Source organism: Chironomus tepperi, unplaced genomic scaffold (genome assembly GCF_022539635.2).
Source record: "Chironomus tepperi strain 1889 unplaced genomic scaffold, CSIRO-AGI_Ctep_v1 contig_449, whole genome shotgun sequence".
NCBI lineage: Eukaryota > Metazoa > Arthropoda > Insecta > Diptera > Chironomidae > Chironomus > Chironomus tepperi.
Window position 1 is genome coordinate 680745 of NW_027226571.1, and position 24513 is coordinate 705257.

At 33.8% G+C, this 24513-nt stretch overlaps 1 protein-coding gene across 1 annotated transcript; it reads left to right on the plus strand.

The window, feature by feature from the left end:
• Window positions 1-349: 349 nt before the first annotated feature.
• Window positions 350-10268, plus strand: LOC139098600 (Golgi phosphoprotein 3 homolog sauron-like). The gene is made up of 5 exons (XM_070650833.1): window positions 350-795; window positions 3783-3910; window positions 3991-4109; window positions 5112-5287; window positions 6180-10268. Exons 1-5 carry the CDS (start codon window positions 580-582, stop codon window positions 6426-6428), a joined length of 888 nt encoding a protein of 295 aa, XP_070506934.1. The 5' UTR covers window positions 350-579; the 3' UTR covers window positions 6429-10268.
• The last annotated feature ends 14245 nt before the right edge of the window (window positions 10269-24513 follow it).

A 24513-nucleotide genomic window follows, 5' to 3' on the forward strand; every position in this document is an offset into this window, starting at 1 on the left:
TGCAAACAGTTCTATCTATGAGCACAGACTAAAGTGAGGTACTGAAAATCGTGTGATTAAGCGATATTGATGATTAATTTTTAACGGTTATTTGAAATTTGAATACTTGATCCGTGCAAAAATTGAATTTTTTGAGAAGATTTCAAAATTTAACGGATATTTTAAATTAAAGCAGTTATTTTATAGCAGTTCTAGTAGTCATTTTGTAAATAACAATTACTTTAATTAAATATTCTAATTCGTCAAAACAGCGCACCAAGCACAACTACGTTGTGAAAAATCAGTTAACTAGTTTGTAGATTTCATTTTGTGCTTACGAAAATAAAAAAAAATACCTAATTCGTGGATGAAAAAAATTAGAATTTAAAACAATAGTAATATTTTAATTTTTATCATAATCTCTTGCACAAAACAAAGCTTAAATTATTGGTGATATATAAATTAATCGTGTTGAACAGTTTAAAGTGAAAACTTAGACGTAAAAGAAACATTTAAAGTAAAAAATTTCCCTTTCTCAAAAAGTAGAAATTAATACATAAAAAAGAGAGAGAAAAAAAAAAAATTAAATAGTTTAACAAAATGAACACGTCTAGCTCATCTGGTGGATTAGTTAGAAGGACAAATGCAGCGAAGAGCAGTAGCACAGAATTTAGTTCCAGTACTTCCCCAAATAATGATCATAATGATAATTTCAAAAATGGATCAGAAGATGAGAATCCAGAAGAGGCATCTGATAAAGAGACACGATTAACGCTTATGGAAGAAGTATTATTACTTGGACTAAAGGATAAAGAAGTACGTATATGAGTGTGTAACAAACAAGATTTGAGAGTTCAATGAATCGTTTTGTTGCATTATACGAAAATAAAGTGCATAACATAAAGGCACGAAAATTAGAGAGAAGAGGGAAGTTTGAAGAAAATGGCAGTAAAGTCTTTAATAATCATTAATGCGATGACATTTATTATTTTTCTCTGTATTTTGCTTCTTCTTCATCCACATATATAATGTACATTATCTGAAATTTGATGAATTTACATCTTTTAATTTTACATGATCCAGGCATAAAATGTAGTCACACAATCAATAGCTATAAAGACTCAATGACACTTTATCGCCTGTCTTAGACATCGTTTTGTTGTCTTTAATTCGTCATCACTAGGCAATCGTGATATATAATTACTAAATATCATACCAATACACTTTCTACTAGACACTCTAAAATTGGAACTAAAAAACGTGCATTATTAAAATTTTCGTGACATGCAAAATTGAAGTTTTTACTTTTCTTTTGGTGCCATTAAGTGAACTTTTTAAACTTAAAAAAATTTTTAAGGGCAAAATTCTTTTGTACTGGAATATTTGCTGCATAGCGGTATATTGGAAGTCTTATCATGCTTTATCTTCGTATTATCAATTGAAAACTAAAATAAAATTGTGTTACTCATATAGAATTAGAGTTGAATGCGTTCGAGCTTGGCGAAAAAATATAAAGTTTACATTTGTGTATTATTTATACAGGAACAAAAAAAGTTACAGCTTATCAGTCCCAATTCATGTTTTCTTGTTCAAAATTGTTACAATACAATTTTATTATTTTTTATTTTTATCAAAATTTTCATTTCCGAAATAGTCCGAGTCTCTAAGCAATGTCCCGTGGCATATTTAGGTTTTGCACGTGGGAGTCGATTGGGGTTTCCAGCAATTCTGATATCTAGAAGATTTGGACTTAATTTGTTTGTGGACAACAAGTTGGGGTTTTTTCTTTGGGTGTGTATAAGGTCATATGTGATCACAAAAATGGATGTAGCTTTTAAATGACGTCGAATAAACGTCAAATGTTTATTTATTGATGTATCTATGATGATTATTGGGTGCTTGATGTGATTGACAAATTGATCGGGTTATTCATGACAGGGAAGTTGACATCTATTGATGTACATTTCTTCCTTAGCTACCTCGCTGGCCGTCCAGATCAACTGTGATCCATAGCATCCCTTAGTTTGCGTCTGATAGTGCCGTTATCGCTGGCAACCGCTTGTCAATTACCGATGCCAAGTGCATTACGATCCCTATCGACTGCATCTTTCTTATTACATTCCTTGTCAATTTCCAATTCAATTCTGAGACTTAATTGCAGTAAAATTGCATATCTGTAATCAATTCGTGCCTGTTTGTTACAAAACATTCAATGAATGAAGTCAAATAAATGTTTTTTTTTTTTTTCTGCCAGCTGAGAGATTAATATTGTCAATTTTCAAGTTATAAAGTATCAAATGACAATAAACTTCTATTGATGGTGAAATTGTTGGAATGTTGAAGTATTTGTGGAAGACTTGTAGAAATAAAATCGAGTATCAGTGATGGGCACATGGATAGGTAGAATTATTGGACATTTTGACAAAATTAAGGAATCTTGCCCGAGTGACACACGATAGCAAATTTAAATTTTTGCTGTTAAAAACAGCTGTTTATGTGTATCCTGCTTATGTTTGTTATAGCAACGTGACGTAGCGGTGTCCTTGTGACTTTGTTGTGTTGTATGACTTACGTGTCCATGTGACTTGTATTTTAGTTGTCTATTCGACTGTTGTGTTATAGTGGTCATCAATTCAACTATGTTGTGTTGGAAGTGAATGTCCATGCGACTATGTTGTCTTATAGACAATGTCCATGCGACTGTTGTGTTGCTCGGATTTGGAGTAAACAGCATAAATTTTGAAATATTCGAAATATTTTTACTAAGTCAAGGTTCTTTTTTTGCTGACAAGCTTACACCATACTTTATAGCCATCCTCCATAATTATTGGCACTTAAAACTCCATTTCAATACCTTTATCAGTCTGTAATCATACTCATTGTCAATTAATTGACGATAATGCAATTTCCAACTAATCATTCAGTACTGAACATTCAGTTTGCCATGAGAAATGTACAATGTATTGTTGTCTATTTCAAAAAAATCCAGTCAATACACAAAATCGCATGTGGCATCTTCTTACCCAACAAAACAAAAATATTGCTACACAACTTTCTTTGATTTTCCTTTCAACACGTTTTTTTTTTGTGTGTTTGGCAAACAAGTTTGGCCATCACTGGGTCAGTCTGATATAGAAATATGTATGTAAATTAGATAGATTTTTTGACGTCATGTATAAGTTGATAAACGAGGAAGGAAGTGTATCTGTATGATTATTATATGGGATTAGGAATTATTCTTAAGTCACGAATGATGGTTAATAAGTTAGGTCGTGTCTGAATTGAAAATAAGGTTGATGCCTTGGTGGGTTATGTGGTTCTCTTGCTGAACTTCCGGTTGCTTGGTTCCATTCCCTTTAATTCCAAATTACATCAAAATTCTAGTCCAAAACTGAATTTAGACATTAAATGCGCTTTTGTATCTAAATGATGTCTATAGACAACTTGACCTTTACCTCCTCTAATACCTCAAAATACCCAAAAATTCCATAACATACAGCCTTACAAAACAAATATCTTTATTTGCGTGTTGCTCAAAAAATCAACAAATTAACAATAATTTTGTATAAAACCGTGCTTTCCACACCACTATCGACATTCAAGAAATCACGTAATAATTATTTAGTTTCGGGAATTTTTTTGGCATTATTAGTCTCTCAAGTTTAAGTGATATTCATGCATTCTCATAAATTTACACAAAAGTACACCTTCACGGATCAATAAACTAATGTGAATAATACATGAAAATAATTAATAAACAGCATTATTAATATCGATTTTATTTGCTATTATAATCAATCTAGGGTTATACATCGTTTTGGAATGATTGCATATCAAGTGGACTTCGTGGATGTATTTTGATCGAATTAGGTCTGAGAGGGCGAATTGAATTAGAGAAAGCTGGTATGAGACGACGTGGATTGTGCTCTAGGTAAGTTATTTTTGCGGTTGTTATGACTACTTGATTTTCGTACTAATTATTTACTTCCTTTGCATTCCTTTTGGATATAGAAAAATAATATTGAAATCAGACACACCAACCGGAGATGTGCTATTGGATGAAGCATTAAAGCACGTAAAAGACACAGATCCACCAGAAACGATTCAAAGTTGGATTGAATATTTAAGCGGTAAGGATTATTTATGAATGGCCAAGCCTGCTTGTTTAATGGATGGATTTAAACTTGTTGACACTGAAGCTTGAGGTCAAAAAATTTGATTTTTTTGATATTAGATGGACGGCTCCATGAAAATCTTCAAAGCATGCAAGTTATTAGCTCTTGTGGATGTATGTTTGGCATATACTTGGTCAGTTGTCCTCAAGTTCCGAAGTTCAGGACTGGATTAAATGGATAAATAGGATTACAGTCACGATTGTTCGTTCGTGCTAGAAAGCAGCCATTAATCGTGAGGTTTTGAGTCTATCAGTCAACATGTGATTACTTACTTCCTTCCTGGAACCATGCTCTGACTTGAAGCCTAGGCTCCTACAAAAAGCCTTCCATCTGACTCTTTTGCTGGCCAAATCACGAATTCTGAGCTCTGGCATCTTACTGGCCTTCCTCCAATCCCGTCCAACGCCATTTTGCTCAACCTCTGACTGTCAAAACAGAACATCCATTAATAATTACCAAAAATATTTTAATGAAACTGCAAAAATGCGCATTTTATCATTGGCCATGATCATAACGATGAAGTTCTTGAGATTCACAAACCGGTTTTTGAGCCTTGTTAGATGTGCTGTTTATTTATATCCCCAAATTTTTGACGTCAAAGAAATTTTTTATGGCCATCAATTTGCATAAAGTTCAAGTTGGACATCTTTCTTATATCCCGCTTACATCTTACATAAGATCCATGACTCATCGCGATTTCATTTGGAATTTAGCACTTGATAATTTGTCACTTAAAGATATTCAAGGCAAATAGTCAATCAATCCAACAATTCATAGCCTAGTTCCATAAAATTGCCATCAAGTTTTGCGAAATTTTCTCAATTTACAGCACAACATCCATCCATGAATAAAAGGAACAATATCATTATTATGCATATGAAATTAAACAGCATGCATGCATAATCTAACGGTTCTGTCAATCCATGCATATTCATTATTGTTTGTTTAATTACACAGGTGAAACATGGAATCCATTGAAATTACGTTATCAGTTGAAGAATGTACGTGAAAGGCTTGCCAAAAATCTTGTTGAGAAAGGCGTATTGACAACAGAGAAACAGAATTTTCTATTATTTGATATGACTACACATCCACTTAATGACAACAATATAAAGTCTAAATTGGTTAAGAAGGTAAGTTGAATGAATTTTTGGATATGACCTTTTGGGGTTGAGTAATGTGTGAGAAAGTTTCTCAGTAATTGTGATAAATGATCAGTGTTTGGGATCAATCGTAAGGTTATGGCTGCAGATTATTGTAGACATTGTATGTTTAGTGATGATAAGTATGATGTAGTCTGCATACATTTAATGCTTTATGGATGACATTCAGTTACATCATGACAGTAGTTTTTGAGTGTCCGTCACTTTTGGGGTCGTTTAAAAATGATGTACAGCATGAAACTGGATATTTAGATCCCAAGCTGTGGTAAGCTTGATTAGATGTGGATCTCAGCTAAGGGTTTTTCTTTTCCTTACTACTTACTTACTTCGATGGCCGTACAGATCGACTGTGATCCATGGCTTCTCTCAGATGTTGCCTAAAGCTGGTTCTAACGCCGGCTTACCTGGCCAATACCAAATGCATTACTGCCTCTATCGACAGCTTCCTTCCTGGAGTTATTTGGTCTATCACGAGCTCCCTCTCTCCCTTACCTGAGCTATATAGCGTCTTACCGTTAATACGACTACACAGTATTCCCTTAGCGAACATGATGTACTTGGGTTAAAGCCAGACGTCATTTAAGAATCATAAATTTCACCAAAACCTAATTTAGTCCCTAAAATCTGCGCCGTCATCACTAAATGACCCCCAATATCAATAACTGAAAATCAAATCTTGCTCATACATCTTGGCATCTACATATGTCTCTAAAACATTACCAAGTTGTGAGCCAAAAAAAACTGAAAAAAGAAACTTTCATATAAATAAGATGTACCTCAATCGATGTAAACATAAGCAGCATAACAGTTAAACAATCTTATTCAAAACAATTTTTTTTTCTCTTTCCTTCTCTCATTTTAGATTCAAGATGCAGTTCTAAGTAAATGGGTGAATGATCCACAGCGAATTGAGAAGCGTATGTTGTCATTAATATTCCTTGCGCATGCTAGTGACGTATTAGAGAATGCATTTGCACCGCTTAACGATGATGATTATGATTTAGCAATGCGTCGTGTGAGAGAATTACTGGATTTAGATTTTGAGGCAGAAGCGGCTAAGCCAAACACAAATGAAATTGTTTGGGCTGTCTTTATGGCATTCACGAAATAATGAAGTAATTAAACAAACTTATCTTACTTGATATATTTCATAAGAAGTTTTCGCCGAAAATGGAAATAAAACAAAAAAACCAGCAACATAATATTTTTTTTATGCTTCATTTTTTCCGTTGATGATAAAATCATTAAATTAATTAATTTATATGGAAATACGATAGTGAAGTGATTTTTGTATGAGGACACTCGGGCACAGATCGAAAGGAAATTGTGTAAAGAATTTTTTATATAAATATCTAATAAGCAGCAGTTATGTTAGTGACAAAATATGTGTACATGCAGGGATGAAAATGTGTGATCGCGGATATAGTGTTCGGTTGTCGTGTTATGGTGAAATTCGGACTCTATGCATACAAGGTCATATATGTATTAATTAAGAAACACGCGTGATGGATCAATATGAAGTTTATTAACTGTGGTGTCGAGAAGTTAGCTGGTGCAGGATCCTGAGATCGAGGCTGTACATGATTTGTTTCAAGAGTGTCGTGGGTTTCTAAAGCAGTGATGTCCAAACTGTGTCGCAGAATTTGGAAATGCCATGGATGGATTTCGGTCGTGGCTTACTACTTAGGAGTTCCGTGGCACAATAAAGTTCGGACACCACTGCTGTACAGCAACATCATTTAACCAGCAAAAAACTAAACAATCACACAGTTAATAAATAATCAAATGTATCACGTCCCTTACAAAAATTACAGCACTACCCTAACATACAAAGAGCATGCACACATTAATGAGCATACTCAAAGCATGCTTTTTCATAAAAATGAGCATGCTCACAAAAATGAGTATACTTAGAGTATACTCTTTGTCTGTTAGGAATAAGGCAATTAAATACACCGAAAAAATGAACAGTTATGATAAAGGAATCAAAGGAAATAATGGTGCAAGTGTTGAAAAATATCTATGTTGATAAATTGGTTCAAATGTGATTATGTGAGAATGAGTAATTATTAGCGGACGAAAAAGAAGTTGATGATCATCTAATGTACTGTAGCCATTTATATTGTTAATATTTTGTATATCTTTAGCACATCTCTTCTTTCGCAAAAAATTTATAGTAAATTTCGCTTTATGATTCACCATGTCCGACAATTATTTATCGTAAAATTAGTTTAGTTGTGGAAATAGTCTGGGAATTTTGTGTAGCTTCTTATCAATAATTTGTGTATTGAAATTATAATATTAATGTAAATTTAGTTCCGATGCTGATATCTAAGTTTTCCCAAGAAAATTACTTTTTAATTGAATTTATTTAAATGTTTGTCTGAAAAGGTCAGTTGCAATAGCTTAGTGATGGGAAGGCTTTCTGTGCTGTTTAATATAATTGATTATCGCGGTTTAATCGGATGAAATGCTTAGCTGCTCATAACTTATGATCCGTAGCCCTGTTTTAATACAAACTCCCACAAACTCATGTCTCTGTGACGTTTTTGCCGGTAATATACATAGCGACGTAGCGTGACACTGATAAAGTCGTGATACATGCTTATTAATGTTTGTTGAATGATTCAAACACCAAGTTGATGATGGGTAACTCCTATCAGAAGCTTGAAGTCGACTCGAATTTGAAATAGAGTCTAATCGACTTGAGTCAGTTTGTCCATGCAAAAAGCTACCCGAACAACACACTGGGTACGCCAGGACACTGCTATGTTGTCATATTAACGGCATGACACAAAGTTGTCCTGTTGGCACCTTGATGAGTGGCTTTGAGTCATTTTAATAGCGGATAATGCAATTTGTCGCTTTGTGTCGCTCAAGTTAGTCCATCTCTAGACAAAATTAAGTACGGGATCCTCTTAACAAGCCACCAAAAATTGACAGAGCAACAAATTGCTTGACTAGACATTTCAAGCATGTCAAGCCCCAACAACATAATTTTAAAAATTATCTTCTTCCATTTAATTTAGTCTTAATAATAATTTTATGTCCTAAATGCTCAGACTATTTCCTAACACTTCCACAAACATTTTTTCCCCACATTAAAATAAATTAAATAGCAACAAAAACACTTGACAGCTTTGTTTAATGAATCATAAATGTTATCATTTCTATTCAGATAAAAAAAAACATTCATTGTTTAATCTAGATATTAAATAATTAGCTTCAACTTCACTTTTTGGTTGCATTCAAGCATTTTTAAATTTTGTAATGCAATTCTGTTCAGTAACAGTAACATGGAATGAATGGAATAGAGAAGCTTATGAATTTTTCATAGTTTTCAATTTGTTCTTTCATGTTTCATTGATGGAAGGGTTTTTTCGAGGGATTCGTTCATAAATGATGTCTGTCAGCTATGATGAGCTTTAGATCACTTACATGCTGTTGCCCAGAATTCGAAGTCGACTCTACTTCATATAATATTTGAGTCGACTTCGAGCTCTTCTCTTGACTGTCATTGATGTCATTAAAATTTATTAAGACTAGGGTTCGTTCAAAATTACAGATCTGCTGACTGCAGATCAAAATACATTTTCGAGCCTGCAGTCTTGGACGAACTTCATATAAGTTACAGCTTATAAAAGCAGGCTTACGCATCTTAAACGCATCAAATGCAGGATTGTAGTTCTTGGCAAAACACTACTTAAGACACGAACTCTAATGTTACTCAACTGTAATATTCTTCAATTGATGTCATTTATGAACAACCCCCAAATTGTTTTCATTCCTTTTAACTTTTTACCCCATATCTTACATTCTTAAATAATATTTTAATTTAAAAGTATTTTCCACAATTTTTTTCAATTAAAATCAAACCCGAGTGGATGAAAATAGATTAGAACTATGCAATAAAAAGTAATTGGGTAGTGATTGATGTTGACTTAGACTTAGAAATCGAAGTCGACTCGACTTTTCCACTGACTGAAATCCAGTCGGCTTCCAGCTCTGGATGTTATTTTGATTAAGATTTGGGGTCATGACATGGGGTCATTTGCTCAAAGACTCTGTTAAAAACTCAACATTTTACAACAATATAAATGGTAGAAATAATCAGAAGCAGTAGAATAGTTTTTGGGTCATAAATCATTTCTGTAACTAAGGATTTCAATACTCAAGGAAAAGTCGATTCGATTTCATACAAAATGAGAATTAACTTCGAGCTCTGGTCACAATCACGGCACCGTCACGGCAGTCTTGGTTCTATTTTAGCGGCTACAAATAAACTTACTGCTGCATGCCACTCGGGTCTATTTAATTATTTTAATCTAATGTTGCACTAAGAGTGTTTAAAAGTCATATCCATCCACAATTTTTCCACCTTTTTGATCGAGTGTTAGGAGCTTCAGCAGAAAATAATAGAAAAAAGAAGATTTCCATTCTCTGATAATTAACTACTTTATGCAATATATAAAAAAATCTATCTATATCATATTATGTATTATGTTTATAATATCCCCTCCCTTTTTAAAAGTGAAAATATCCTAGTTTTAATACAAAAAAATTAATTAATTTTTAAGAACGGAATAAAATCTTTAAAAAATGAAGAAAAAAAAATTATTTTGCCTTTTTTTTAAGTTAAACTTTATTTTTCAATTAAATTAAATAAGAAAAATCAAAAAAAGCAACTTTGCGTCCATGCCTCGCGTGGAAAATTTATGAGAAAAAAAATGGAATGATTAAAAACTGATGAAAAAAAAGTAATTTTATGTTAAATTAATAAAATCATTCCAATATAAACAAAAAAGAGGGACACACGCATGAATTACGATATTTACGCAGACCTTGAAGATGGTCTTGAACTATAGAAAATAGATTCGGGAAAATCATAAATGAAAAAAATTGTAAAATGTAACAAAAAAGATTCAGTAAATAAAAAAATTATTAAAGAAAATTTAAATCTGTAAAATATAAAAAAATAACAATTGAGTTTTACTTTGGTGGATGTGCTGATGGGTGCTGATCAGTTCCTACTATCAGTTAATCCTTCAACTATTCTTTCTGTTAAAAATTGACATGTCAACTGTCATTTAATATTCAAATTATATTTGCAACTAGAATTGATCGTTGATTTTCCCCTTTTATAGTTGATAACCCCTTCATATAAATATTTTAGTTTGTTTTCTAACTTCAAACAATAAACATCATTCTTAGCTTTGTCCATAAGGAAGTTCTTCACTTGATACTTATTTGTAATTGAGAATTGTTGCTTTATCTCATCAAGAACTTTAATGAGAACTAAGCATAAGTACTGAATTGTCTTCTTATTGGAAGTAACATTTAATTGTTAGTGTCTCTGAACATCATTCTGTGAAGTAAAAGGAAGTAAGTTGCCAGATTGTAATGAAACTTAGCCTGACCTACGTCCATTTACGTCCTGCATTTAAATATTTTTGTCCTATCATTTGTGGCAATTAAATCACAACAATTCTATTTTATGGCAATAGACTTCAAATTTGCTTTAAGCAATAAATCATTGCCTTCCTTTAACAAGTGTGTTTGACATGAATCAGCATTGATAAAGTAATACATTGACATTTGCATAAATTGACAAGTGAATCAAACAATTTAGAAATCGTGCTCTTATTGCGTAACGCGAAAAATTAAAATTTTCTGAGACAATTTCTATTAAAAATACAAAATTCATTTATTTTCACTATTAATACAATTTATAGCAATTTATGTATGTAAATCAGCTTCCTACTCTCTCTTTGGCAATCATTATGATTAAAAGCATACTTTATCTTCAAAATACGTAAATGGAATTGAGATCAGTTCGTTTCAATCACTTTCAAAAACAGCAACTCCTTCAAATCACAAAAATCTAGAAAATATTAAGAATTTTGTCAAAAAAAATTGTGAATTTATAAAATTGAATTAAAAACTCACGATTTTTCAGTTATTAATGAATAATTCCCAGCCCATCCACATCAACAATTTGAATATAAAGTAAACTGGCAGCAGAGTTATTGAAATATAAGCGTAATAACTTAAATCGTCGATCATATTCTTCAATAATTTTTGTTTTGTTTACCTTTTTCTGATGTTTTGTGTAAAAAATTAATCCAAGTGAATGATGTGGTTGCTGTGATTGATAAATCTTCATTTTAGAAGTGCTTAATATTGATTTTTATTAAGAATTTGACATCTTAAATCGGATAGAAGGATGATTAGTTCATAAATCCTGTAAATCCTCATTCTATTTCCCAAAATATCACTAAATTAAACTTACAACATTATTATAAAACATTCAGTAATTTTCATACAATTTTCAAATTTTTTCGAACCGTTGCAAAAATGTTTAAAATTGTTTACATTTCAAAATTAAACAAACAGTTATGATTAATTGTTTTTCCTAGCAAAGTGAAAAATATTTGGACTATTTCCTCTCATGTAAACAGAACACACATAAAATTTCCTCACAAGTTGCGTACTTAAGATTTGTTTCTCGAATAAAACCTTTCCAAGTGTTTATTCACAATCCATGTTTAGTCTCATCATTCATATGAACGAGTACGGAAATCAATCTAATGGATATCTGTAGCATGCGTAAAAGGATTTATTATTGCTTCAAAAACGTGCGAAAGTGATAACAGCCACCCGGAACATTATCTGTTTGTTGAACTTGTAACCATTTATTCGTGAAAATTTGAATGAAACGGTCGCGCTTGACTGTGGTGTTGTGCGATAAAAAAGAACGTGAACAATTGTGAACGTGGATTTATGTGAGCCATTTATAAATATTCAAGTGATGTGAAATTGAAGTGTTAAGGAGTATTGACACTTTTTACGTGGGAAATTGGAATTATTGCATAAAAAAGCTAGGTGGGTGTAAAGTTTACATAGAGAATATCTCGTTGATTCCTAAATTGAAATTGGAATACAGGTAGTCTTCCCGAACAGCACGATCTAGTTGTCGACGTCTCTTCATATTCGCATAGATGGTGCAATTCGGAACAGATCTTAAATTTATAGTCAATTCCTTGTTAAAATTCAATTTTAATCGAAATCAATCTATTTATATCGAGGAATACCTGTATTTACATGATACCTGATCAACTTATAACACTTCCATTATTAAATGTATTCATTGTTGATAACTTGATATAATCCAATCAATGTAATTAGGTACGACATTAAATTGCAAATACTCAGAAATAGATTACACATATCATCTACATAAATGGATTGGATGTCATATACAATCAGGATTTTAAAGTTTTCATTCATGTTATGTTTACCACACACTTCATTAAATTAAAAGCAGAGTTTAAAGTTGACTTGACTTTTATATGCAAAATCTAAGGTGACTTTAAGAGTTGATTAATAGGATTTGATTGAATTTTTGAGTTTAGAAACATTGCAGGAAGTTGGGAATTTATAATTAAAAGGTTTAATGACTGCTTTTCATGAAAATTTGAGTCAGAGTTGCAAAACAGGTGCCTGTAACAGACAAAAACCGTACAAATTCTTGATAATTTCCTACAAAAGCCCATTAAAATTATCAAGAATTTGTACGGTTCTCGCCTGTCACGAAACCTGTTTTGCAACTCTGATTTGAGTAAAAGTTCTCGAAATCGTATCCAAGACTTCCTAGTTGAGATTTGTCGAGTTAAAGGCTTTAAGAAGTCTAAAGTTAAAGCAATTTTTCTGATTACGATACACAAAACCCTTATAACTTGTTATATAGTTTGAGTATAGCTCTAGAATAATCAGCTGACCACAAAATCTCAAGTGTCACAACTGTAACAGCAATTCTCAGAATCATTATAATATTGTGTGCACGATTTCATAACCTTAGTTCAGAGTATGTTCGTGACAAACTGTTTAATATGTCCCAAAAAGCTTCAAATGTGACATGAAAAGTATGGCGATTGGTGTCATACTAAGTGTACACTAGATAATTGAGTAATTCTCCATGATTTTGACCATAACTTTTCTTTGACTTCAAACCAGAAGTGACACAAATGATGAAGGCTCGACCACGGAGCTTTTAATGTTCCACCAGGGACTTCGCAAAAACTCTTTTATTATCAACAAATGGGAACCATCTAAATTTGGTCACAAAGAAGCTCCATTTTAACTTTAAATTAAAAATTCATTTTACGAACAAATCCTGGAAAGTCATTCATTTGTGGCTAACTATGTCTCGCTCGAAAAAAGATTTAATATTCACTGCCTTAGCTGTATCTGTCAATTTATAACTTTATACAAAAAGGATGATCGAAGCTGAATTTAAATTACTTAATTCGTGTCCTGAATATTGATTGATTCTCGAAACTTAGCAACTTCCACTATTCGAACGCAAACTTCTTCAAAGTTTTTGATAAAAATATCGATTCCCATTCCAGTTTTTAAAAATATCCTGCTACTCCCCTCATATTCCTTTGTATTAATAAGTTTTTAATGATATTGAGGAATTTTAATCAATGTAAACGTGCTGTAACAAATCGAAAGCTATAATATAATTAAAAATGTTGGAAGACTCTCAAAATCTTCTACTTTTTGTTTCAAAGTAGTATCTTGTCATTGAATCTTAAATACGATATCGACAGTCATCGAATATGAATAAGAATGCTACCAAATATTCAGCTTTTAGTTAAATAAGATCACTTCAGTTTGGTTTACTAGACTGTGAATAATGAGTATGGATTCACTCAAAAATTAATTTGTGGGGAAAGGGACTGTTCACAAATGATGTCAAACTTTTCAAATAAAGTTGAAAATTGAAATTCTTTCCAAAAGAAAATAACGGTCATTAATAATTCAAAAATTAACGGAAGTTCAAAATTCAAAAAGTGGAGTTCAAAATTGAACTTTGGGAATTTTTTGGCGCGAACTTTTAGAATAAAAAAAGATTTTTTTCGGAAGGACGCAGAATTCACGGATTTTAATAAATTGAGACCTGTCTGCAGCTGTGTGAAGGTTCATACAATATTTAAATGAACATTATTATATTAACGGCACAGCATTAATCGACATCATTTGTAAACAGCCTGTACCAGTAATTAATTTTTCGTCCATCAAATATTTACAAAAGATGTGAGACGTTAATCATCGGATAAAAGGAAAGAAAAAAAATCTGGCGGGAAGAAGAACTCATTAAAAAAGAAGTTGCTGACCATCAATAAATTTAGATGGAAGCTGATGAAAAATTTAATGCTGCTATTAATCCCTAGAAAATTGAGTCAGCATTTAAAGAAAAATTAATTCCTTGAAAAATATTTATTCCGGAAGCTTAAAATTGGATTTTTTATTGTAATCAATCAAAAGAGAACTTTGTGCTTAATTCTCGGATAAATCCGTTCAATTGATTTGTTTTCTTCCTTTCATTGTGTCATGGTCACTTGACTAACGCAATTATGTCCTTTAACTTTAAGTTGAAGCTTAAAAGTCCTCGAAATTAATTTTATGCAAATTGCTTGAATGCGATTTAAGATTATCGATATTCAGGCCACGTTTGATATTATAGAAGTATTGGCTACGCTGTCCTGATGAAGGTCAAAGGACCATTATTGGAAGATGTGCCGACAAATCTTCATTGTTTTAATGTTATTAAAACCTCATTTTTGTAAGTGGGCTAATTATTTAAAGTTAGTGAACAGCCTGTGTGCAGTCAAAAAATTCTGAAAATGCCATTAGCCGTAAGGCGTTTGCGTCTTTGGTCGAGGCTCACCGTGAAACTAAACGATTCCCTACAACTGAACTAGTCTCTCGAAGTCATAGCATTGATTTTAAGCTTCAGTACTTCCAAAACAGCAATTTCTAAATCTAGCTCTTCGCTTGCTAATTTCCGATTCAAGTGCAGAACTGCTTTGATAGACAACTTCCTTCCTAAACGTTACATAACTCCCGAACGTTCCTCAAGTACAGATCCTCAGAGTATATTAAGTATGTTTATTTTTAAAAAATAATTTAAAATCCATTAAAAAATCCAAACTGTCAAAAGAAATCATACCTGTAATCTTCTGTCTACAACACACAAAGTTTTGCCCGCATCCTATTAAGTATGAATGGAGATGAATATAGCAAAAACTTTTCTAGACCCAAGTAGCTTCTTATTTACAGTTCGTGAATTGATTAGATGGCTATAATGAAGACAATCAATTGTAGATAAAGAACTTATTAGTCAGGTAGGCTAGCTCTTCAACATACTTTACGTTTTGGATCTTAATGAATAAAAACTTTTTGTGCTACATGTTCCTAAAAAGCTCTTGATTAAAGAATAAGAAGAAAAATTCAGAAGTTTAAATTGATCGACTGGAATGTCGTTAGGGGGGAATGTTCGGAAATTAGATAGAAAGATCACAAGGACGTTCAAAGAGTTCATGGAAGGAAGCTGTTGACTGAGACAAGCTTGGCAACTCTGATGGAGGCCATGGATCACAATTAATCTGTACGGTCAGTGAACTAAGGGAGGAAGAGCTAACAAGCATCGAATAGCCTACAATTTCGCTACAAAGCACCAAAGCCTTTAACATTCCTCATTATCAAAATGAAAGAATGTATCAAAATATAAATACCTAAAAGAATCATGTCTTTAATATATTAATGTAGAAATCACGTCTGAAAGCTTAAATGGTATTAAATTATTTATTCTATACTTATTTATCCTTTTTCTTGTAATTCTATTTTTGTAAAGCTTGAAGGAATTTTCTCGTATTATTTTTCTATATTTGATTATTATTCATTATTTCATTTTCATTGAATCAAGCGACAGCTGGATCTCTGTTAAGCATATTTAACGTTTTTTGACAATTTTCTCGATAATTCCTATGTGCTTGACAAGCTCTTCTTCTGATATACTTTGTAGCCATATTACTATACCATATTATACTAGGTGTGATGTCAAATGTGAGTGTAGGCTCAGAATTCCGATATAATTCAAAGTTCTGAATTGATGCTTGATTCTGGAAATGAAAAGAGATTTTGAAGAATTCCAACGAATTCCTGGAATCGATGAGTAGAAAAGAATGCCAAAGTCCTTAATATTCCGAACTGACAGAAGTTCATAAAGGATAGAACTAGCTTGAGACTATATCTGCACAGCCAAGAAAGTAAGGAAGTAAGTAAGAATTTGTACAAGCTTTGTGATGTGGCCAGCAATAGAGTCAGATGGAAGGTCTTTTGTAATAACCAAGGCTCCAAGTCGGAGCATGGTTCCAGTAAGTAAGTGAGTAAGTAAGGAAATAATCTGAAAACTGGAAGAATTCGATCCGACGACTTTTAATTTATTTAGTTAAATTGGATCTAAGCATCTTATCAATTACTCCACAGAGGTATTTATCTGCTTATGATTCTAATTCAACTAAAGCTTCTCTTAATGATACACTTATGTTGTGACAAGAAAAAAATGAAACAAGGAACGTTTGGCAAATTAAGTAGCTCTAAAAATAGCATTTTTTGCTTCCCTCCCTCCACCGAACGTTCCCATCCCGAGCGACATAAACGAAGAAGGCTTTATTAAGCTTAAAGCTCTTTTATTAGCACCGAATGAATACCATCTAAATTGCTGGACTATAGAAGCCACACGGATACGATTTCTATTTTATGTTAATACAAGAGCCCTAAACGTACCGTATCGGAGCCTCCTTCATTTGTGTCGCTCGGGAATATCGCAATAGGAATTCAATCAGGAAGGATTCTTAGAAGGAAGCTGTTAATAAAGAGAGTGTAGCACTTGATATTAGTAATTGGCAAAGGGCAGCAATCGATGGAGGCAGTTTTGTACGCCAATTAAGAGATTCCATGGATACATACACAGCCGATCTGCACGGCAGATGTAAGTTATTAAGAAGTCAATCAAAAATCCCATCACATCATCAACCACAAATTAAATCAAATAGAAAATAGTCCTCATTAATATTCAATAAATTGATCCTTAATGTATATCTGAAAATAGTAAGTTGACACAATAGTTAATAATAGACACAATTAGTTCCAATATATTAATTAGTATTCCTATAAAAATCTGATTTATCAATTTTATTTATTATCAAAATATTATGACTTACAATTAATCATTGTCTTATTGCTAGCGGTATGTTAATAATACAAAGAATGTATTCCTTACTAATGGTCAAAAAATTTGAAGTACGGGATGATTAATTGTCAATAGGCTTATGTACTTAAAATTCATCCCCTTTGTAATTTTACGGGTAAAAATCTCGGAAAATTTAGTCCCGAGTGACATACGTAAATGATTAGGCTCTGGCTTGAAGCTTTTAAAACTCATCGAAAGCTCTTTTATTAACACTGAATATAAGCCGCCTCAGTGTGCCATGACATGTTAATAAGAGAGCTTTAGCGAAGTCTAAAAAGCTCCATGTCAGAGCCTCCTTGACATGTGTTGCTCGGGACTATATTGCAATGCTTCAAATCTTCAATCACTAGGCAGGTCTCATAATTTAAAAGTAATTTATAGTTTTATTTTTGTTGTTTTTTTTTTTCTTTTCCTTGGGGATAAATTAATTATGATTTTGATTAATTAGGATTATTAAGGAAGGAAAAAAGTCCTTTAATGATTTGATGCGTGAGTGTAGGATGAAATGTTCTATTAATAGACATTAACATTAATAATAAATGTTTGTTTATGGGACATCTCAGATATCTCATGATATGGACGACGCACTTAGAAGTTGAATTTAGTGAAAGCTAAGTCCGAGTAGCACATTGTGTTTGGTAGGGCACTGCTACGTAAATAGCAAGCTATTGGAGATTGGAAAATGGCAGCCAATAATAGAGTCAGCATCAAAAGTCAACTAAGAGAGGCCAGCCATGGATCAAAGTTGATCTATACGGTCAGCAAAGTAAAGTACGTATGGCTATGTCGCCGCATAGTCGAAAAGACTCGAAGTTGATCTGACGACGCCGTGACGGTTGATTTCGGTTTGCCGTCTTGTGCCGCTAGGGTAAGCGTGACACTAGCTGGTTTGACATTTCCTTATAAACGTTAAGATTCGAGGTTGCGCCGACGGCACTTTGATGGCTGATTCGACCTTTGCTTACGGCGCACTATTCAGATTGTCAAATTATGCCCTCGGGTAATCGTGATACTAACTGATTTTAAGTAGGTTAACCCGAAGTTACCCAGACGACGGCGACTTGATGGCTAATATCGAGAATTTTTTAAGGTGAAGAATGCGAATTGCTTCAATTATGTCACTCGGGTAGCTCACATCAAACAAGACATTTACGTCAGAATATAAGCATCACTTGTATCTTCCGCGAAATTAAAGCAATTGAATGATTGCCATAAAGTTAAGTAATCCTTCAGTCAAGAACCTAAGTTGAAATTTTGAAGTATTTTGTTCTGTTTATGCAAATCATCCAAAATATCTTGATCCATAAACATCTTTAAATGAATAAGAACTTAATATTCCCAAAAAAAAACCATTAACATAAACTTTTATCCAACCTCAAGCATCAAATCGAGTCTCTTTCCATCCTTGGGATTTAAATCATAAATCAATTACTTTTCTATTAATTTCAATGAATAAAGGAAGGGACAAAGAACTTTTTATGGAGGAATTAATTTGAGAAGAACAGATTAGAAAACGATTAAATTATTTTTCGCCTCAGATGTTTTGATATAGCACTGTGTAAAAATGGAATTTTCTAGTCTTATAATTGGACAGATTTGAGATAATGAAAAATTTAATTATTCCGAACTAGCCTGAAGCTTCAGTTCTCGATTAATAATTATTATCCAACGCGAGTAATAGACTAATTTCCCAAATCGACCCGTAGCCCTTAATGATCATTCAGATATTAACGTAACTCAAAAAATCGACCTCTCTGCCAAATCGACTTCCAGCCCATAGGATCGTTCACTTATTGCGCAACGCTTTTACGGGAAATGAAAGAGGCTGAGATTTTGGGGAATTGCGGAAGCTGAGGGAGATTGGGGATCCCAAGAGAAATTGGAGAAACCGAGGGTAGATAGAGAATTTGAGGAAAATTGAGGATGCCACTGGAATTGAGGAAACCGAAGGGGATTTGGGAAAACCGAGGAGGATTCGGGAAACTGAGGAAGATTGAGGAAGCCAAAGGGAATTGGGGAAACCGAAGGGAATTTTGGAAAACTGAGGAATATTGGCAAAGCCAAGGGGAATTGAAAAAGCCGAAGTCTGACTCCGAAGTTGCTGGTAGATTCCGAAGTATTTATCAAAATCAGGACGTTAAAGGATAGAGGAAAATACTATCCAAAACTCCTCGTCTGAAGAGTGGCTACCCCACAATCAAACTTGGAATGTCAAGGTTTACAAACCGATCATATTCGAAATCAATTTGTACAAAGAAATCAACATTAAGTTGCCATTTACTGCAAAGGAACGACAATCAAAAAGTCGATTCTTCGCGTTATGTAACAAGTGAACATCCCCATAACCGAAAATGAGGTTATGTCTGCACCATTGACAGAACAGAGCTCCAAATCTTAATCAAGTCAAGTGGACATTTCCTCATGAAATCCGAGTCAACTTCCATCTCTGATTTACAGATTTACAGTAAATCAAAGTCGCAATATTGAGTTAAAATGCGTAAAAAAAAATTTAGAATGGACTTCATTCATTTTCATTTCAATTCGACGGAATGGAGGCTTTGATCCTGATAGCATTTGGTATTAATACAATAAGAATTTTTTTTTATATCAATTTTTATTGCTGGAAGTATTTCAATATAATTTCTTCAATGAATTTCACATGGCTGCATACTGTTTTATTCAAATATTAACAAAAAAAAAAAAGGAATTCAATTTCAAACGTTTCCCCGGGTTTCGGCAGCAATGGATAGAATAGATGAATGAAAACAATTTAGAATGTCTTTTGAAGTTGAATTTAAATATCCTTCGGTGGACTTTTGTTGAAAATTATTGGAAGGATAGAAAGATTTTTTTTGTGAATAAAAAAGGTAAATAGAGCTGTTTATTCCAATTTTTGTTGAAGTTTGCACATTGTTACTGGAACTTATATGACTCAATATTTACATCATACTGCCCCGATCAACATAAATTGTAATGTTGCCAGTATGGCACCGATGGACAACATACTTAGATCTAGAGTTGCAAGACAGGCACCTCTGACAGGCAGAACTATACAAATTATTGGTTTTTATTACAAAACCATACAAATTATCAAGAAATTGTACGGTATTTGTCTGTCACAAGTGCCTGATTTGCAATTCTGCTTAAGTCCAAGTGGGAACCAGTTGCCCAGAACAACTAAGTTTCCGAATTGATTCCCATTTGCTACTAAGTATGCTGCCCCTCGGCGCCATGATGACAACATACTTCGATATGTGTCAAGACCGGATATAGATTTAGATGCAGATAGAAAATTGCCAAATCAGGTTGATTTTGCTATAAATCCTCAGTAAGTGCAAGTCTTTACAATATTGTTTGAGTTTGTTCTTCAATCATCCTCAACAATGTTTTTTCATGAATGCAGTTTGAAATGGAATTGAATCATATTCACACCAAATTTTCAATTTGGGTGAATATATTGCTTTTGGTATTTTGAAATTTCAGTTTTTTTAATTTCCTGCATCAGGCTTACAGAATTGACAAATATTTCCAATGGTGGAAAGTCTGTGCCTGAAAATACCAATCCAACAGTGAAAACCGCATCTTGATTGGTGCTTCCTGTGCCGAGAAATCGCAAAAAAACACTTTCTGTTATTTAGTTAGTTAGTTAGTTAGTTAGTTAGTTAGTTAGTTAGTTAGTTAGTTAATCAGCACGATATCTCTCTTCAAACTCAATACTAAGACTTCGGGTTTTTTGCTTCTGGTAGGGAATGGGTATGGCAAGAACTGTATTGTTTTTGGAGCCATAAGATACTTCCATTGAGGCACAAGATGTAAAAAACTGTCTTTTTTTGGTCCAAATTATAGTCGATTATTGCAAAATAAATTTTTGTAAACAAACAAAAAAATAAATTGAACTGAATCTTATTGGATCTCATTTTAATGGTCTGGAAGTGAACTGGATCCTACTGGATCTTGTTTTTATGTATCTGGAAGTTGTATGGATCCTACTGGATCTTATTATAATGGTGTAGAAGTGAACTGGATCCTACTGGATCTTGTTTTTATGTGTCTGGGAGTTATATGGAGCCTACTGGATCTCATTTTAATGGTCTAGAAGTGAACTGGAACCTACTGGATCTTGTTTTTATGCATCTGGAAGTTGTATGGATCCTACTGGATCTCATTTTAATGGTCTGGAAGTGAACTGGATCCTACTGGATCTTGTTTTTATGTATCTGGGAGTTATATGGATCCTACTGGATCTCATTTAAATGGTCTAGAAGTGAACTGGATCCTACTGGATCTTGTTTTTATGTATCTGGGAGTTATATGGATCCTACTGGATCTTATTATAATGGTGTAGAAGTGAACTGGAACCTACTGGATCTTGTTTTTATGTGTCTGGGAGTTATATGGATCCAACTGGATCTCATTTTAATGGTCTAGAAGTGAACTGGAACCTACTGGATCTTGTTTTTATGCATCTGGAAGTTGTATGGATCCTACTGGATCTCATTTTAATGGTCTGGAAGTGAACTGGATCCTACTGGATCTTGTTTTTATGTATCTGGGAGTTATATGGATCCTACTGGATCTCATTTAAATGGTCTAGAAGTGAACTGGATCCTACTGGATCTTGTTTTTATGTGTCTGGGAGTTATATGGATCCTACTGGATCTCATTTTAATGGTCTAGAAGTGAACTGGAACCTACTGGATCTTGTTTTTATGCATCTGGAAGTTGTATGGATCCTACTGGATCTCATTTTAATGGTCTGGAAGTGAACTGGATCCTACTGGATCTTGTTTTTATGTATCTGGGAGTTATATGGATCCTACTGGATCTCATTTAAATGGTCTAGAAGTGAACTGGATCCTACTGGATCTTGTTTTTATGTATCTGGGAGTTATATGGATCCTACTGGATCTTATTATAATGGTGTAGAAGTGAACTGGAACCTACTGGATCTTGTTTTTATGTGTCTGGGAGTTATATGGATCCAACTGGATCTCATTTTAATGGTCTAGAAGTGAACTGGAACCTACTGGATCTTGTTTTTATGCATCTGGAAGTTGTATGGATCCTACTGGATCTCATTTTAATGGTCTGGAAGTGAACTGGATCCTACTGGATCTTGTTTTTATGTATCTGGGAGTTATATGGATCCTACTGGATCTCATTTAAATGGTCTAGAAGTGAACTGGATCCTACTGGATCTTGTTTTTATGTATCTGGGAGTTATATGGATCCTACTGGATCTTATTATAATGGTGTAGAAGTGAACTGGATCCTACTGGATCTTGTTTTTATGTGTCTGGGAGTTATATGGATCCTACTGGATCTCATTTAAATGGTCTAGAAGTGAACTGGATCCTACTGGATCTTGTTTTTATGTGTCTGGGAGTTATATGGATCCTACTGGATCTCATTTTAATGGTCTAGAAGTGAACTGGAACCTACTGGATCTTGTTTTTATGCATCTGGAAGTTGTATGGATCCTACTGGATCTCATTTTAATGGTCTGGAAGTGAACTGGATCCTACTGGATCTTGTTTTTATGTATCTGGGAGTTATATGGATTCTACTGGATCTCATTTTAATGGTCTAGAAGTGAACTGGATCCTACTGGATCTTGTTTTTATGTATCTGGGAGTTATATGGATCCTACTGGATCTTATTATAATGGTGTAGAAGTGAACTGGATCCTACTGGATCTTGTTTTTATGTGTCTGGGAGTTATATGGATCCTACTGGATCTCATTTTAATGGTCTAGAAGTGAACTGGAACCTACTGGATCTTGTTTTTATGCATCTGGAAGTTGTATGGATCCTACTGGATCTCATTTTAATGGTCTGGAAGTGAACTGGATCCTACTGGATCTTGTTTTTATGTATCTGGGAGTTATATGGATTCTACTGGATCTCATTTAAATGGTCTAGAAGTGAACTGGATCCTACTGGATCTTGTTTTTATGTATCTGGGAGTTATATGGATCTTACTGGATCTCATTTAAATGGTCTAAAAGTGAACTGGATCCTACTGGATCTTGTTTTTATGTATCTGGGAGTTATATGGATCCTACTGGATCTTATTATAATGGTGTAGAAGTGAACTGGATCCTACTGGATCTTGTTTTTATGTATCTGGGAGTTATATGGATCCTACTGGATCTCATTTTAATGGTCTGGAAGTGAACTGGATCCTACTGGATCTTGTTTTTATGCATCTGGAAGTTGTATGGATCCTACTGGATCTCATTTTAATGGTCTGGAAGTGAACTGGATCCTACTGGATCTTGTTTTTATGTATCTGGAAGTTGTATGGATCCTACTGGATCTCATTTTAATGGTCTGGAAGTGAACTGGATCCTACTGGATCTTGTTTTTATGGGTTTGGAAGTTGTATGGATCCTACTGGATCTCATTTTAATGGTGTGGAAGTGAACTGGATCCTACTGGATCTTATTTTTATGGGTCTGGAAGTTATATGGATCCTACTGGATCTCATTTTGATAGCCTGGAAGTTAACTGGACCTTACTGGATCTTATTTTTATGGGTCTAGACGTTGTATGGATCTTGATTTTATGTGTCTGGAAGTTATAAGGATCCTACTAGACTATAAGGTTTAGTGATTTATAAAAGTACTGTAATCTACCCAAGTCGGGCTAGCGAAGCTCAGCCCGGCTCGTATAGTGATTTATAAAGGTACTGTAATCTTCCCAAGTCGGGCGAGCGAAGCTCAGCCCGGCTCGTAAAGAGATCTATAAAAGTACTCTAATCTACCCAAGTCGGGCGAACGAAGCTCAGCCCGGCTCGTATAGTGATCTATATAAGTACTGTAATCTACCCAAGTCGGGCGAGCGAAGCTCAGCCCGGCTCGTATAGTGATCTATAAATGTACTGCAATCTACCCAAATCGGGCGAGCGAAGCTCAGCCCGGCTCGTATAGTGATCTATAAAAGTACTGTAATCTACCCAAGTCGGGCGAGCGAAGCTCAGCCCGGCTCGTATAGTGATCTATAAATGTACTGTAATCTACCCAAGTCGGGCGAGCGAAGCTCAGCCCGGCTCGTATAGTGATCTATAAATGTACTGCAATCTACCCAAATCGGG